This window comes from Theropithecus gelada, chromosome 13, assembly GCF_003255815.1.
Source record: "Theropithecus gelada isolate Dixy chromosome 13, Tgel_1.0, whole genome shotgun sequence".
Classification (NCBI taxonomy): Eukaryota; Metazoa; Chordata; class Mammalia; order Primates; family Cercopithecidae; genus Theropithecus; species Theropithecus gelada.
Genome location: NC_037681.1, coordinates 36,867,608 through 36,885,168, shown reverse-complemented (window position 1 = coordinate 36,885,168; position 17,561 = coordinate 36,867,608). Strand labels below are relative to the sequence as shown.

Genomic DNA, 17,561 nt, shown 5'->3' with positions numbered 1-17,561 from the left:
GTTGTACAACATTATGAACGTATTTAATATCAATGAACAGTACACTTAAAAGTGGCTAAGATGGTAAATTTTATGTTTTGTGTATTTAACCACAATAAAAATGGTAATTGAAAAAATAATAAAATAATAAAAAGACCAAAAAATGTGGTCTCAAAAACACAATGTTTATTCTTTCTATCACCCAGTATACTGTTTTACATAGGAGGTATGCAAAAAAATTGTTCCACATAAATAAGTGACTATAATGATTCCTGTATGCTTGTTTTATGACTATAAAAATATCATTGACTATTTTGAACTGAGTAATGGGCAAAAGTTGTGTCAGTTTTCCCTTCCTAGCAGCTTATTAGGTTAAAGGGTAAATACCAGAGCAGCAGGAATACGATAGGATTGTCAAGCAGGTAAAACTGAATATCCATCCTCCTCCCAAGCTATTTGTAAACACCAGCATTCTGTGTCTCTCGGTTTCCCTGTTTCTTAGATGCTCAGCCTACAGAAGGAGAGAGAGAAATCTGGAACCAGATCAGCGCCGTCCTTCAGGATTCTGAGAGCATCCTTGCAGACCTGCAGGCTTACAAAGGCGCAGGCCCAGAGATCCGAGACGTATGTTAATGATCATACTGAACTGACAACACCAGAGGAGCGAAGGGAAAACCACACATGCACACAGACATACACAGCAAGATTAAGTAATAGCTATAGTATTTCCTAGAGTACCAGGAAGAACAAGGAGGGTAATGTGTCCTTAAAAACACAATGCATGGGCCAGGCGCAGTGGCTCACACCTGTAATCCCAGTACCTTGGGAGGCCGAGGTGGGTGGATCACCTCAGGTCAGGAGTTCAAGACCAGGCTGGCCAATATGTTGAAACCCCATCTCAATTAAAACTACAAAAAAAAAATTAGCTGGGCATGGTGGCAGGTGCCTGTAATCCCAGCTACTTCAGGAGGCTGAGGCAGGAGAATCACTTGAACCCGGGAGGCGGAGGTTGCAGTGAGCTGAGGTTGCATGTCGCACCATTGTACTCTAGCCTGGGCAACAAGAGTGAAACTCTATCTCAAAAAAAAAAAAAAAGTTAAAAAAAAGCATGAATGGCCCCTTTTATTCTAATGCATTAATCTGCACACACAGTGCTATAGATTAACATTACCCATTCTCTTCCTAAACACACAAGTGATATTGCAGGACTCACATTTACACAATAATGTGTCAATATATTATTTCATTTAAGGGAAACAATGTAAAGTCTGTGAACAACAGTTGAAATATGGACCGTGAAGTCTGGGTGGACATGTACTTTCCGGCATTTGGTAATTACTCAGGCAGGTTCCACCAGTGTGATACACAAGAGCCAAAATCACCTTGCTTTCAGTTTGTCATCTCAAATGTCTTGTGAGATTTTCTAAAATTAACAGAAAACAAAACAACAACAAAAACAAAAAAGAAAATCACCACTTTGATTTTTGCAACTTCCCAATACCTTAAAAGCAAGAAACTTCACACTCTTTTTATTTGAAAGCATTAGTTTTGTGACAATACCAACACATACATATATGCATGCAAATACACACATACACACACACACACGTACACATGCACGCATGCACACAGTACTGCCACTGCCCCCATGCTTCTGAAAAGCACACCACCACCACCATTATAATCCTCAAGTTGCTGAAACTCAGACACGGCGGAGTTTCTAAGAAAGTAACAGTCTAGTAAGAGGTGATTTTTCTACTTAGGGGTCACCATTTAATTTAGGTAATTTAGGTAACATTACAAACTGGCAGGAATGCAATACCTATTAAAGAGAAAGGAAATGTCTACAGAATTTGCACTTTATAATGAGCACTAATTCCACTTTAGAGGAGTCAAATGGTGATGGAGAGGGCTGAGTTTCTTCCCACTTAGATGTGAATTTTTTGTATTCAAAATAACAGAAACAAGTAAGATGACACAGGATGTAATTGTAGAACCACTTGCTGTATGTTCAAGTGTTAAAATTTCCATTCAGCATGAGCATCTTGGGGGACTGTCCACTAAAGCGGTGTTGATTTAAGGAGTATACAAGTGTTAAAATTTCCATTCAGAATGAGCATGTTAGAGGACAGTCCAACGAAGCGGTGTTGATTTAAGTAGTATACATCAGCAAAGTATAGCAGGGATTGTATTTTAAACTAAATCTTGGGGCATTTTGATGTGGAGCTTACTGCTTCTTTTTAAACAGTCAGCGCTACTGTGTTTTTGTAGGCAATTCAAAATCCCAATGACATTCAGCTTCAAGAAAAAGCTTGGAATGCAGTGTGCCCTCTCGTTGTGAGGCTAAAGAGATTTTACGAGTTTTCCATTAGACTAGGTGAGTATGTGTTTGTAGTTTTCATGGCCCACATATGGAGTTCTGTTTTGGTGTTTGAGTAGGTAGTGGGAACAGCTTGGCATATTGGAAAATGCCCCACATCCATCCACTGTGTCAAATGAGAGGCCATGTATGAACAACAATTCTTGTCATGTTCATTTCTTTCAGTCCACCGCAAAGTTTCTTCCCCTGAAGTTATTGGCACATTTAGTGTGTCTCTACTAGTGATTTTTCTTCTTGGTCCTGTTCTCATCTGTGTCCAACTCTTAATAGTTTTACTGCAGGCTGATCACATTTCTGAATAACAGAGAAGTTGAAAGATAACAGTTTACCTGCGCACCCAACAAAGAACTTGCTTGTCTGGAGTCATATGATAAAAGTAATAGAGTAAAATATAAGAAAAACAAATATAACATTATTTCCTTAAGCTTTAAAAAACTGTGCAAGCACAGGAAGTACAGGATGGCTTTGTAGATGTTGAGCAATGCCAAATCTGATTGGAAATAAGATCGATATGACCAGCAATAGGACAGAATCACTCCCCAGGGAGGAGGCTTTATTGGTTAATACAGTATATCTTGAATGAGGAAGGCACGTTCTACTCTACTTTTGCCATAAAATGAGTGCCACAGATTAAGAGGAAAACAGAGAACTTGAAATACATTGGAGGAGTAATGACCATGATTTTGAGAGGACTAGAAGCTAAGATCAAGGGAGGTACTTGAATGAACCAAACTGGTTTTCCAAGAAAAGAGGGTTTCTGACGACTCTCAGATAGAAGAGAGTAGAAGAGAACATAGACTTCTTTCTACGTTTCCTTAAATGGTACACCCAGTGAATGGAAATTCTGAGGAACCAAACTTTTGCTCTACAGAAGGAAAACAATTCCTTATGAGAGCAGGCCAAGGTAGAACTGGCTGCCTCAGAACAGAGTGTATTCTTATAGATGGAAATATCTCAAAAAGGCCAGAGACATCCCTGTAGAAATGCTGTAAAAGTTATGTAAGAACTATATAGACCAGATGTCTGCAAACTTTTCTGTAAAGGGCCAAATCATAAATATTTTAGAGTTGTGGGCCGTCCTGTCTTTTTTGCAACTACTTGCCTCTGCCACTCTCACGTAAAGGCAGCCCTAGTCATTCCATAACAGAATGAGCATGTCTGTGTTTTAATAAAACGTGTGTTTATTTACAAAACGCAAGTGATGGACCAGATTTGGCCGACGGGCTGTACCTTGCCAATCCCTGCTTTAGAGGATTGGTTAAATGACTCTGTGCTATTAGAAATATATTGGAGAACAAGCTATAAGGAAATGTTTAGAAACAGACAAGTGGGAGTGGTGAAACTGTTGCAAGAACTATAATGGAGGTAGATAGGGCAATGGGTACATAGAAAATTATTCCTGGGATTGAGTTAGTGTAGATGCAGAGAAAAGTTCAATAGGGGCAGAGGTCTTTCTTTGTAAAACCAGTCATCTAACCCATGTGTTTAGAGCACTGTCTCACCTCATCCTGAATCATGAATGGCTGTCTCATGCACATGACCCAAAAACACATATTTGTGGTTTTCTAACAGTGTCAGAAATTGAGATTACTAAATATGTCCAGGTCCAGCTGAGCGTAGAGAGAAATTTACAAAACACTGTGGCCATGGGGGGTTTCCGCAGGGGAGACCCCCTGCCTGGTCATGTGGGATTCCTTCTCTTCCTGGTCCACATGCAGCACACCTCACGTAGTTATCGGGAAAGACCCAAACAGCTGATCTCTGAGATTGTCAACTGAGTCTGGGAATTGTGTTATTTGGACTTCGTTGGGCCACCTCCAATATATCTATTTATCCCTTTGATTTTCAGAAAAAGCTCTTCAGAGTTTATTGGAATCTCTGACTTGTCCACCCTACACACCAACCCAACACCTGGAAAGGGAGCAGGCCCTGGCAAAGGAGTTTGCCGAAATTTTACATTTTACCCTTCGATTCGATGAGCTGAAGGTTAGGCCAAATGTGCTGTGAAAATTTAAGGAACTTGTACTGAGTACCTACTGTTTACAGCTGCTCTGTTAGTGCTGTGGGGTGGGTGGGTAGAGAAATGAGTAAGATGTAATTCCTTCCCTAGAGAGACATATAATGTGATGAGAATTTGCATTCCATGTGGTGAAAGTAATTTAAGATGATGATTTGTATATGGAAATTTTAAATCTGCCAAATGAAATCAGAGAAAACCTTTTCAAGTATCTGTTCCGCATTGAGACCAAATATACTTTCCCTGAAATCTAGCCCACAGGGCATATTTTAAAATAATGAAGTTGTGGGTCCTTATTTTTAACCAAAAGTTGCTTCAGCTCTTATGTAACAAAGAGAAGTCCTGGAGTATTTATAAAATCCAGTGTCTGGGCTCCTAATGCATATCCCCCATCTGATACTGAGAGATGACTTTCACTCTTGTCTTCTGAATTTCAGATGAGGAACCCGGCTATTCAGAATGACTTCAGCTACTACAGAAGAACCATCAGTCGCAACCGCATCAACAACATGCACGTGAGTCCCTGGGTCGCCTTGAACTTGGCACCGTTCTCCATGGCTCTTTTGATTTCTGCATCAGGCAGAGCACAGAGAGAAGACAATGTCCTTGTCTGTAATTCAGTTCCGGAGAAGAGTATTTGGAGCGTTTGACTTTCTGTTTATAAATCCGTCTTCTCTTCTTATTTTCATCAGCTAGACATTGAGAATGAAGTCAATAATGAAATGGCCAATAGAATGTCCCTCTTCTATGCAGAAGCCACACCAATGCTGAAAACCCTTAGCAATGCCACAATGCACTTTGTCTCGGAAGTAAGTGAAGTTGAGCAACGAGGTGCTTTTTTTCTTAATTCCATACAAGAGCTGCAAGCAGAGCTAATGTACATTTGTGTCTCCTATTTAGAACAAAACCCTGCCAATAGAGAACACCACAGACTGTCTCAGCACAATGACAAGTGTCTGTAAAGTCATGCTGGAAACTCCGTAAGTTAAATCAGAGGTGTATTCGTGGTTGAGACTTCACCCAGCCAGTGTCTGTTAAGATGAAGATGTTAATGACATGTACCATTTGGGTCAACACCTTGAAGTTTTCATGTATATTATCTGCTTTAATTTCATTAAGACCTCTGGGTGTTAGGTGTCACTATCACTGTTGCATAGCTGAAGAAGCTGAGGCCCAAAGTGGTTGACTGACATCCCAATGACTGCATAGCTTGTTAGGTGGCAGAACCAAGGCTCAGATCAAAGATGCTGTAGAAGATGTGTAAGAACCAAATGGAGGGTGTGTTAAATGATGGGGCATCATGATAAATATATTGTAGATAAGATGTAAAACCAAGAGTTGACATGATAAGACTGTTTCAAGAGTGAGAATGGAGGTCTCTCTCTCTCTCTCTCCAAGTTTTTTTTTGTACCTGAGCTAGTTACTACTAGTTAGATTTAAAAATTATTGAGACTATTGGGGATGAAGCAGCATGGTAATCTGTGCTCGAAATTCTGAATGCCACTTATGTCTGTAGCCCCTACTATGCCTGTAAATAACTGGCCTGACTCCCTGAGCCTTGGTTTCCTCATCTAATAAAGTTTCCATAAGGCCGTCTACTTTGCAGAGTCTTTAGGAAGACCAAAGGCATCAAAAGCACCTCATAAAATCTGATAGCCTGTTCAAATATAAGATGACACTAATTTCAAATATTTCACTTGTACCAAAGTTAAGATTTATTCCAAGGCAGAAATAGTAATCATCTTCATTGCAGAGCCAATTCATAATGAAATAGATGTAAGAAAGCCTCTAGAAAAAAAGCCTCTAGAATTGGCCTGAATTATCTGAATCATCAGTGACCCTGTCAAGGTAAGTGAACAAAATTCAAACTCTACAAATACTCTCGGATGCTCAATGAACGGTATATAATTTTTTTAGGTATTTTTGCCAATCCAATACAATCTGCAGCCTGTGTTTTAACAAAGGAAGTTACTCCTACTGGAGACATGATAGCTGCTCCGTAGAAATGAGCCTGATTCTTTTTCTCTGTAATGAAACCATTACTCTCTATAATCTTGGACAGCCAGAAGGACCTGCTATAAAATATTCAAGATTGATGGGTGGAGGAGTGATGTACATGATGAGCTAGCCTGCTGAAGGGCAGATGAGAAGGGAATTTACTGCCCTTTAATTTACCTTATTTTCACACTGAATTGCTGGTTGAATAGATTCAAGGAGAATTATCATCATGGATTTACTCAGGAACATATTAACTGGTTGTTGCAGGTCTGGGATTGTTCCCAAGAGAAGATTGGAGGCATCTAAAGTATCCAGTTGTGGGGCCAAAGAACGCACATGTTCTGACAAGGAAGTGATGCCGCTGCTGTTTCTTCTCTTGCAGGGAGTACAGAAGTAGGTTTACGAGTGAAGAGACCCTGATGTTCTGCATGAGGGTGATGGTGGGAGTCATCATCCTCTATGACCATGTCCACCCTGTGGGAGCTTTCTGCAAGACGTCCAAGATCGATGTAAGAATAGTAGTGAAATGTGCTTTCCAAATAAAGGGCCCATGAATGTTGCCAAACAGACTTTGTTTCTCTTCCTCAGGCTCCTCAAGACCACTCCACTGACAGTGATCTTTCTAATATGCACAGCCCATCCTGGCAGCTGTCCTCACAGCAAGATGTCCAGGCTTTTTCATGTGCTTAGGACAAAACACTCAACCTCAAAAGCATAGTAGCAATGCTACGATGCTGATCCCCTCAGGCTCTAATGGAGCTGAGCAGCTGGACAGTCACTCAGCTGCACGCAGTCCCTTCATTTAGCCAGTGTGCTGTACAAATAGATGGTTTCTATTCTATATGTGTCCTATGGTGAAGAGTTGGGAGATACTGCATTACAAGACACCATGGTCAAATCCCAGATTACCCTTTCACTTCCTCTCCCACCACTCCCTACCTGTTGGTCTACTCAAGTCCCATGCCTTTCCTCATCATTTGGATATACATGATATGTGTGAGTCCTTTCTCCTGCCCAGAGAGCCCTTCCTCTTCCTCTCTGATGGGTGGGTTCCTTTCAGGCATGCTTCAAACGTCACCTCATCTAAGAACACATTTTCTGCATGGGATGAGCCTTCCTGCTTCTCTGGCCCCCAGAGAACTCACTGTTTTGTATTTTCTGACTCCCCTACAGACAATTTCTTGACAAGGACAGAGACCATAATCTATACACCTCATGTCTGCTCTATTGCTTCACGCAGTACCTGGCACATAGTGGGTGGCACTCAACAGACACCCTGTAGGGGTTTTGATGGATGAATGAATGAATGAATGAAGATAATTGAAAACACATGATTTTGGCGCACAGTTGCTTTTCTGTTGATTGTGGCATAAAGCACACCTCCTCTTCATCCAGCACTTGCCTGCAGCACCAACCCAATAGTGTATCCCATGTACTCATTTAAAGCCTTTAAAGTGCAGAATAGCACCTCTTGGTAGTAACTTACTTACTCCAGAATAGCTGAGTCTGGGCGACACACTGTGTTCACTCATCTGCAGAGAACAGTGTCCTGATGCTCTGGCCCTATGCAAGAGAAAGTCTACATGCCCAGGAGGACCATAAGTCTGAAGAATGCAAGATAATGTATCAATGAAAAATGTAACTTGGGTTACTTATTTTGAGTTTCTGGGTTTATAGTATGGTTAGTCATGTTTCTTCATAGACTCTTTATTATTTTTAATGTAATCATTTCTATTTACCAAGAAAATAAGTATTTATGTTAAAAAATTTTGACATTTAGGAAATTAAGACATAGTAAATTAAATATATCTGTAATAACCTCACCATAGGCGGAGGATCACCGTTCATACAGCAGCATACATGTGTACCTTCTTTTAATGTAGATGCTTGTGTGTGTGTGTGGATGTCCTTAACAAATTAGGACCCTGCTTTACGTGCTATTTTGAAACATATTTCATTTACATAGAAGTATATTATGGGCATTTTTATACCAATAAATATTTTTACTGTATCCTTTGTGAGGCTTTAACATTTTCGTACTATAGATTGAGTATAAATAACTCTATAAATATTATTTGACTGTGGATTGAGTTCATTACCTGAGACTCATAAGATATTCTCATTGCCATAGCCATTTGTTAACTTGTCACAGAGTCAACAATTAAAAATACACTGGGTAAAATTATGCCTTGTAGCCCTTATCTTTAAAAAGCTTGGCTTTATAGGTTATTTACTGAGTCTTTCAGTCGAGGCTGTAAACAGTATATCATGTTAAGTCTTCACACATAGTCTTGATGAAGTTTGCTTTTGTCCATGGAGGTCTCACTACATAAGGTTTGTTCATACAGACATTTGCATGTACCTCTAAGAAAGTTTCAGGTTTACCAGCACAATAAACCATTTGAGACTGACCTTTTTTTTAATGACGTATAGGGTCTCCATTCAGATGCTAGTCTGTTTCTAAGCCAGTAGTTATAGGCACTGGGCTTATAAATCATTAGGGCATCAGCATCAACTGTGAAAACCCCAGGATCTCTTTCTGAGGGCCTGGGGGAGGCACTGTGTGTGTACTTAAAAAGGGCATGCTTTGGAGTGCAGAATAAACATGCAGTGAGCTCTGGAATGCCAGGGGAGGGAGAAACTCATTTTGCTGAAGAGCAGAGACAGAGGGTGATGTTTGAGGTGGACCTTGAAGATGTAGGATTTTCCCAGGAGGACAGAGGGAAAGCAGAGTCCTCCAGGCAGGGGGAATCATCAAAGTGGCTGCCAAGGCAGCAGAAGCCATTTAGAGAAGAGATGCTAATTGTGGATGCCAGGAAAGGAGGGTTGGGGTGAGGTGGTGTTTTCAATTGATTTCCTTGGAATCTTTTGAAATGGCCCAATAAGGAATCACCTCTTAATCCCTGTCCCCATCTCAGATATTATCCAGAATTCCAGACCCCATTTCCCATGGACCCCTGAAATATGGCCATCCCCAAACCAGAGATTCCCCTCCCCTCCCAAACCTGTTCCTTCTGCTGGGTTCCTGTCTCAGGTATTTCATCACCCTCCAACAAGTCTAATCCGGAGCCTAGAATTGTCCCTGAGAATGAGGAATGACTTCTTCACCGCATATCTTATCAGTCACCAAATCCCATGGAGCTGACCTCAGATTAGTCCCTGTCTCTCCCTGCTCCTCCATGCTCACTGCTGCTTCCACACTTCACACCCTCAGGGGCTCTCACTGCCCCTCCTCTCTCTGTTCTTGCTTCCTTCTGGTCCCTTTTCATATTAACCGCATCACTAGATTATTTAACACCTATCAAGGATGTTTTCCACAGGTAAAGGCCCGCAACTCCTGAACATGCTGTTGAATTCACACTGCATCTGGCCCCAACTGCATCCTTGACAGCATCTTGTTATTCACACCTACAGTTTTAATCACCCTAAGTGGAACTCCAGATTCCCAAACAGTATTCCCTGCTCTTCCACCCCTTCCACATCTGCGTTCTCACTGCTTCTTAGGCCTGGTTCACAAGAACACTTCCGCACTATGATAATCAACTATGCGAGAGGGACAGAATCTCTGCATCCCTGGGCCTGATGCCATCTCAGGCCTGGGGTGGCACATACCTGGCATGCTTGTAGCTTCTCCCAATCCAGTATGCATGACAGACATCTCTCGTTTGCCATGACTTTGTTTTTTGATAAACCTATAGTGATCCTCACGATTCCCAACCCTGTGTTCTGGTAGCTTCCATCAGTCTATCAGGGTCTATCAGGCCTGTAAGATAAAGCTTTTGACATACAAGAAGCACAATGATGGAGAATGTTTCTAAGGGCTGTCACAAAAGGGGCCCTTAGTATAACCAAATCCAATATATAACAGTGTGTGAATAGCTTTGCAGAAAGATTCTTGCCTTGCCAAAAAATACTCCAAGATATGCATGATGAAATGTAATCTATATAAATTCAGTTTCCATGCACTTCCCAAATTATGGGTCAACTGTATTATACAGACACAAAAAGCTAAGACACTTGCCTAGGTTTGTGAAGATACTAAAGAAACAAGCATGAAGGAAACTCAGGCATTTAGCCTCTGTGAAGTTCACATTCTGAACAGTGGCCCTTCATCAGTCCTCTCAAAGATGGTTGAGACATAGACCTGGACCTCCAGGAGCTCCTGGTCTAGTGAAGGAAAGAAGTTAATATGGGCACAAATTCTCCAAGTTTCTCTGATAAATGACAGAGCAGTTTTGGGAGCATGGAAAGGTGTTGGTTGCTTCTATCTAATGAGGGTAATGAGGTCAGAATAGGATTCTAGGAGGTGCTGGTCTTCAGCTGGGTATAAAATAAGTGGTAAGGGTTTGCCAGTCAAACAGGTGAAGGACAGAAAACATTCAGGGCAGAAGAATGGCATAAAATTATTCTGATTTTATTCAGTAAATCTCAACTGAGCACTGAGTGGACGGAAGGCCCTGCATTTGCCTCCATAGTACAAGGCAAGATCAAAGTCTCAAGTCTTTGTCCTTAAAGCCAGGCAAGTAAAATGTACAATTACAATAGGGTATGAAAATTGATAATGATTGCAGTCATACAGAATCCTCTAGAAGCCCAGAGGAACTGCTCACCAGCCTGAGGGGGTAGGAAAGCCCGTTGGTCATTTCTGTGTTGAATTTCTATGAGAAGAAATAATGTGACATTATAGGCATGTGTTATTGTAGGTAGATATTGGCATAGACAGTATTACTAAGATATTAACAAACATTGTGCTTTCTCCTCCTAGATGAAAGGCTGCATAAAAGTTTTGAAGGAGCAGGCCCCAGACAGTGTGGAGGGGCTGCTAAATGCCCTCAGGTGAGCTTCAACCCTGTGTCAGGCTCACAGGGAACAGCCAACATTTCAGGGCTATTGAACATTTAAATACTGGTGTGGATAGCACCAAACTTAACCCTTGCATATTTTAACACATTGAATCTTCCTAACAATCTTTTGAGGTCGGCACCATTTTTATCATTCCCCTTTTTAAAAATGGAAAAAAATGAGATTTAAGGAAGTCAAATAACTTGCCAAAAGTCACACAGTAAATGGCCAAGCTAGGACCTAAACCCAGGTTTGGGTGACCCCACGGGTCATGGACCTAATTCTCAGCCACACTGCTTTGGGGCTCATAGGGACTCCTCAGAACAAGAGGCTTCCAGGCTCTCACTTTCCACTTTACCAGTGGTTTCCAAACCTGGCTGCACTTGAGGATTATGTGGGTACCCTTTGAAAACATTCCATGTGATTCTGACTGCATGTGACTCAGACCAAATGAATTAGAATCTCTGGGCTAGGGTCTCAGGTATCCATTTTGTGTTTCTTTGTTTATTCTAAAGCTCCCCAGGTGGTTCACATGTGCAGCTACCAGAATTGAGAACCCACTGTCTAGATGCCTAAGTATTTGGCCAGCTGTGGCATGTTTCAGCTTCTCACTGCTAACAAGTGATGCCTAGGCAACTGCTTTCTTCCCAGGGATGCATGTGCTTAATCCGTTTCAGAGAGGGGATGCTTTTTTTAGCTTTGACACATCTATAAGAATTGCTTGAATCACACTGCTATGTAAATCATTCTGATACTAGATTGCAGTCTAGAAGGTTTATGGTCCCTGTTGTCTTATTCATCTTTAATTCCCCTGTGTTCCTCTCAGTGTTGTACATGCAGTAAGTGTTCAATAAGTCTAAGTGGGATGGATCAATAATGCTCTACCTATGTACACAACACTCATGTTTTATACTCCACTTCTAATCACATTGTCTCATTTAATCATCACAAGTTAGAGAGGTAAGGCTGATCTGTTACCCCCACTTAATAAATGAAGAAACTGAGACACACATAAAATGAACAAAATAGACCCTGAGGTTGATGCTGTTTTGCTGAGTTGCTAAGTCATTATCCTTTAGAAGAGACTTAGTATTAATATAAGAGCCTTCCAGAGTCTATGGGAAAAATCAAGGTTTTCTCCTGGTGTCCATTTCACACCAGGATGACTTTTTATACACAGGAATAAAGCTTTAACTTCTGAATGTGTTGAGCTTTCCAGCTTCATTCAACCAAGCAAAACCCTGTACTAGGCCATGAGTCCCATCTGATTTGTTAGAATTTGTGCCTCCTGGAGGCACTGTGATGATGTCAGAGGAGAACAGGCTCTCCAGATAGCAAAATATGGGTTTGAATCAGAAATCACAAATCACAAATCTCAAATCAGTAACCTTGTGATCTGGAATAGGTCATTTCACCTCTCTGAATCTTAGTTTTCTTTTCTATAAAATGAAGGCAATAACCTTACCTTTACAAAGTTATTGTAACACGAAACTTAACATGGAGTGCCCACGACCTGGCCAAAGTTTTATTACGTGTTAATTCTCTTTTCCTTCTTTTGCATAAATGATTTCTACACCCGGCTATTGGGAGGCTGCAGATTGCACCATTTTTGTGGGTTTGCTTACCTGGATTTGTGCCCCCTTGTGGTGGCAATGAGGTTAATTAAGCATTGCCAGGAAAGTGGAGAACCATAAACATTCAGGTTCTGGGCAATGTTGCTATGCAGATCTCTATTCTGAAATGTGTGAGTCAGCAGGGACAGCCTCAATGGTCAGGATTCTGCACTCAATCCTGTGAAATCCACCTCCCTGGTAAATGAGACCGCTCATATCTCTTCTGTGTAATTATTTGATTATGTAAAATATCTACTTGGTTTAATAACCATGATACAAAATTCCTTTGGAAGGAAGAATCAAATATTAAATCTGTCTGAAATGACCGTGAGCATTGAAGTGTGGATTTTTGTCTAAAGAAATAAGCCCACATATCAATTGTGTTTCCCAAGGTAAAGATGGGCTGGAGCTTACACAGAGCACTGTTTGCCGCTAACCTCTACCATTCTGTCTCCATCCAGGTTCACTACAAAGCACTTGAATGATGAATCGACTTCCAAACAGATTCGAGCAATGCTTCAGTAGAGCTCTGCTCAAAGAAGAGGATCTATGTGCTGACCTCAGAAGATGTATATGTTTACATAATTTAATACAGATTGATGTTAATACTTGTGTATTTACATAACCGTTTCCTTCTTGTCACTGAAATATATGGACCTTAATTTGTATCCTAACTGACTCAACGCAGCAGAGCATAAATTGACTTGAGAGCCTTACCTTTGATGTCTGAAATGAAACCCCCTTCTCCAAAGGCAAAATTCAGAGACTTTGATCTTTGCTACTGGAGTCCTTTAACAACACCTGTAATGATAAAAAATTCCTAATTGTTTGTGGTAGTATTTTAATTCTAGACGTGTTATCTCTCTCGGACGTATAGTTTATAGAAACACAAAATATTTGATTTCCTGTGTCGGCTCAGCTACAAGAAACACAACTGTTATCTTGACAGAGGAAGAGGGGAATCCAAGAAAAATGCATGTGGAGAATTAAACCCAAGTGTTCTGAATTCAGCACACCCCTTCTCTGTCCTCAGACTGGAGTCCACACGTGCAACTTTTCTGTTTGCACGTGTTTTATTAATCAGCATATTCCTTTTCTGTTTGGATTTATATCCCTCTAATGTTCTCCTTTAATGTTCTCCTTTAATTTCACAAGAAAAAGAAACTCCTGTATTTTAATCAGTTAGTAGGAGAGCAGCAGAAATAGATAGATGTGCTGTTGCCACTGGACTGATGAAGGTGGCTGTCTTGGAACTGGGAGACAGGTCCACAGAGGTGCACTCAGGCAACAGGACAGCCATCTCTCTGCTTCAGCCCTCTGCCTATAGGGATTAGGGAAATGGAGCTCTGGCTTTGAAGTTTTTTGTGAGTTTAGCAACTTCCAGTTACCTGCAGAGTGCTGGGTGCACAGCACCCCCTCATAGGAGCCCTGTTCTCTGAAGACCCTACAAGAAAAAAGGTCTAGGGTACTCCATTAGCTACCAGAATGGTATAGGGGAATTTAGAGGGGGAAAAAAATCCATGTTTTCTGTTTCCCAGGTTTTTAAAAAGTAGCTCTTCCCCGACCCCGTTGCTAGCTTGTTGCAATGTGAAAGCTCTGGTGCACCTGAATTTACTCCTGGCCTTACTAATGATTCATAGTGTGATCTTGGGAAACGTTTTTAAGCTTTCTGAGTCTTAACCTCCTTGTCTCTAAAATGGGCAATTAAAACAATCTTCAAGAGGCCTGTAAGGTTAATGCCAATAAAACGACTGACTCTGCCCTTCTTCCTTAGGAAGTAGTATCCAGCAAGCATTGTCCCACCTTGTCTTGTTGATGAACAATATTATAAAACCTGCAGTCATTCTGTCTGTAGATCAGAGCTTAGTTCGAATGGAACCATGAAAATCTTTGATTCTGACCTCCTAAGGAAAATGAAACCCAGAGGGTGTGGTCATACTGGATGGCTCCCATGCGGGCCTAGAACCCAGGATGCTTCACTCTTGACTCCATGTTCTTCCTTTTATACCATATGGCTGTGAATACATACTATGGGATGGGATTCAACCCTTCTAAGTAAATCCTCAGTCTGGTCTATATTGTTACTTGCCTGTTTCCAGTAGAAGGAGCCACCCAGACGTTTAGTGAATGATAATCCTAGAAGTTGAGTCTGAGTACATCAGAGTTTGGCATTATTTGCAATATCCCAGGAAGGAACTGTAAGACACCATTGCTTTCTGGACTTTAGTGACCAGCTGATCTACCCTTGGATCCTCCAAGAAAAGGGAAAAAACACTTGTCTTATGTTGTTTTAGCAAGGGAGTTCAGTCAAGTGGCAGGAAAGATTCCCTGGTCTGCATCTAAACATCAGTCCACAGAGAAGGAAAAGGCTCTTTTACTTGGAGATTTTCAAGTTGAAGTACAACTGCTTGGATGGAGGGTCTGTCATCAGAATGGAAATATGCTAGATGGTCTTCAAGACCTTTTTGAACCAATGGATTCTAAACCCTAGAGGAAGCCAGAATATGTGATCAGACCATCTGAGGAAAGTTAGGAGATATTCATCTTAAGAGATATTCTATTTGGCAGTCACTTGTTACACTTGAGCAACAATTGTCTAGACTAGAAAGATAGAACCACACAATGTTTATCATCATTGGGTCAATTTCTCCCCCTCTATCGAGTGAGGAGATTAAGGCTTGAAGAAAGGAAAGGACTTGCCAACCACCACAGGGCTGATGAGGGACTTGGACCCATGTCGTGTGTCTCTACCACAGCTGACTCTCAGCTGGCTAAAGGAGAAAATGTGAGGAATTACCTGTCAAATTAGATTGAGCTCAGAGTAAATAGATGAGCACATTGATAACTCTAAATTAGACTTTCTACAAATGGGACCAAACATATGGAAGGGGCTGCTGGCCTGCCTCAATGTAGCCAGGCCACCTTGTCTCAAAGCCAAGACTCAGCAGTACATGGATTCTGAGAAGTCCAGGGTCTGAATTGTCTCTGATTACTGGAAGGACAGGTTAACTGAATGTCTGTGATCACTAACAGGTGATGGGCTTTGTGCCCACTCCAGAGATATTGTGGGAGACAAATTCTAACAGGCTGTCCTCCCGGCATCAGGAGTCATTGAACAATCATGGATTGCTGTGTTTGAGTTTTTGTTTTGTTTTGTTTTGTTTTTTGTTTTTTGCTTTGTTTTTGGTTTTTTGTGTGTATGTGTGTGTGCTGCATGCACATGCGTCCAAGACTTATGGGTGGTTTAGGGGAAAGTGCTAGCAACAGTGTCAATGTCATTGTTAACTATATTTCATATTTGAGGTCTCATTGTTTTCAAATAAACAGTGTTTTCCATGACTGTGATATTTATTTTTGGGAAAGCAACAAGGTAAAAATTATGTTTCTCAGATGCACTGCTACTTTGGCGTTATGACTCTGTTCTGAGAAACTCTTTGTGCACCACTAGGAATTAGTAGTGAAAAAAAAAAAACTGGAAATGGATGTCTTCAAATGTGCTAATCATTAGGGGTGGAGTATTAACAACCAGAAAGAAAGGTTTGGATATTACCTTTTAACTACTAGTTAATATCATGCTTGATCAACATTTGTTCCTAGTTATCACCATTAAATTAAGACATTAATGGTAAACTGAGGTTACTGATGCATCATCACATTTAAGTAAAAATAATTTCATGTTTTCCCCAAAGAAAAATTAAGCCTCCCAATCTTGGGATCCAATTGTGCAGTAGAATTCAGAGATTTCTCATTTAATCTTGTATCCTGTACAGCTACAAATATTTTTTAAATGTTAGGAATAAACATTGGAATTTTGTCTTAAAGAGTTCAAAACCTTGGAACCCAATTTTCTCACTACATCTGTAAGGGCCATTACAGACCCAAAGCTGTTTTGAAGTTTTCATATGTTGTTTGCTGAAGTCATTGTAACTTTTTGCCTGCTTTGCCTCTTTTTGTACAGGAGTTTTGAGTGTGAAATGAAAATTAAAGTTTGGTACCTATATTTAAAAATGCACCTCTATTTTATATAATACTGAGGGTTGAGTGGGTGATAAGCACATGATGATTAGTCTACATAGATATTTGCTAGACACGTACTCTGAGAAAACCACACCAGCGGCCCTTCACCTCTTTATACCTAAATTTCTTTTAGAAAAAAAAAAAAGTAATACCCAAAATGTGCTACTCTTGGTAGCAGCTGTCTTTTGTTCATTTTGGCAAGAGAACCCTGAATAACAGCCAAAGGCAGAAAATTACAAAAAAGGGCAGAAAATGAACAGAGACATGATTGATACCTAGAGATGCATGAGCCCTGCTTGTCCAGAGATGCTAAGAAACACTAATAAGTGATCCTGTATGCTTTCTTTTGGGTGCAGTAGTACTTTATGGGTTTGGCAAGATCAGCAAATAACCTGTTTTACCTTGAGTGTATTTTTCAGACAATGTAAGCCCTGAAATAATTTTTTTAGCTGTTCAACTTTGAGGCTTTCCTAGAGCATTATTTTTAATCCCTGCACTTCTGAAGCTGATCACGTGAGACCTAATTGTGTGTACTCGCAGTGGCTCAGAATTCCCAGAGAGACCTTCCATGATGCCCTGTGCAAAAGACAAAAGCACAATTATTAGGATTATTTGTGGCACAAAGTGAAAAAATGGAAATGGGAATTTTTCTGTAAATTGACAAATGGACAAATGTTAAAGAGTCAAAAGCTAGAAGGAAAGAAAAGGAAAAGGA

The 17,561-nt window shown here is 40.7% G+C and overlaps 1 protein-coding gene across 2 annotated transcripts in view; it reads left to right on the top strand.

The window, feature by feature from the left end:
- FAM49A (family with sequence similarity 49 member A) overlaps positions 1–16,837 on the top strand; it is a 109,713-nt gene extending 92,876 nt beyond the window's left edge. Inside the window, exons 5-13 of one of the 2 annotated variants that reach the window (XM_025354247.1) lie at positions 482–603; positions 2,251–2,356; positions 4,209–4,345; positions 4,814–4,891; positions 5,069–5,185; positions 5,277–5,356; positions 6,757–6,883; positions 11,140–11,210; positions 13,291–16,837. In XM_025354247.1, the coding sequence (XP_025210032.1) occupies positions 482–603; positions 2,251–2,356; positions 4,209–4,345; positions 4,814–4,891; positions 5,069–5,185; positions 5,277–5,356; positions 6,757–6,883; positions 11,140–11,210; positions 13,291–13,354 (902 nt within the window). In that variant the 3' untranslated portion in view covers positions 13,355–16,837. The remainder of the gene's footprint in view (positions 1–481; positions 604–2,250; positions 2,357–4,208; positions 4,346–4,813; positions 4,892–5,068; positions 5,186–5,276; positions 5,357–6,756; positions 6,884–11,139; positions 11,211–13,290) is intronic. The other variant, XM_025354248.1, reaches the window with a different exon arrangement.
- Positions 16,838–17,561: the final 724 nt, after the last annotated feature.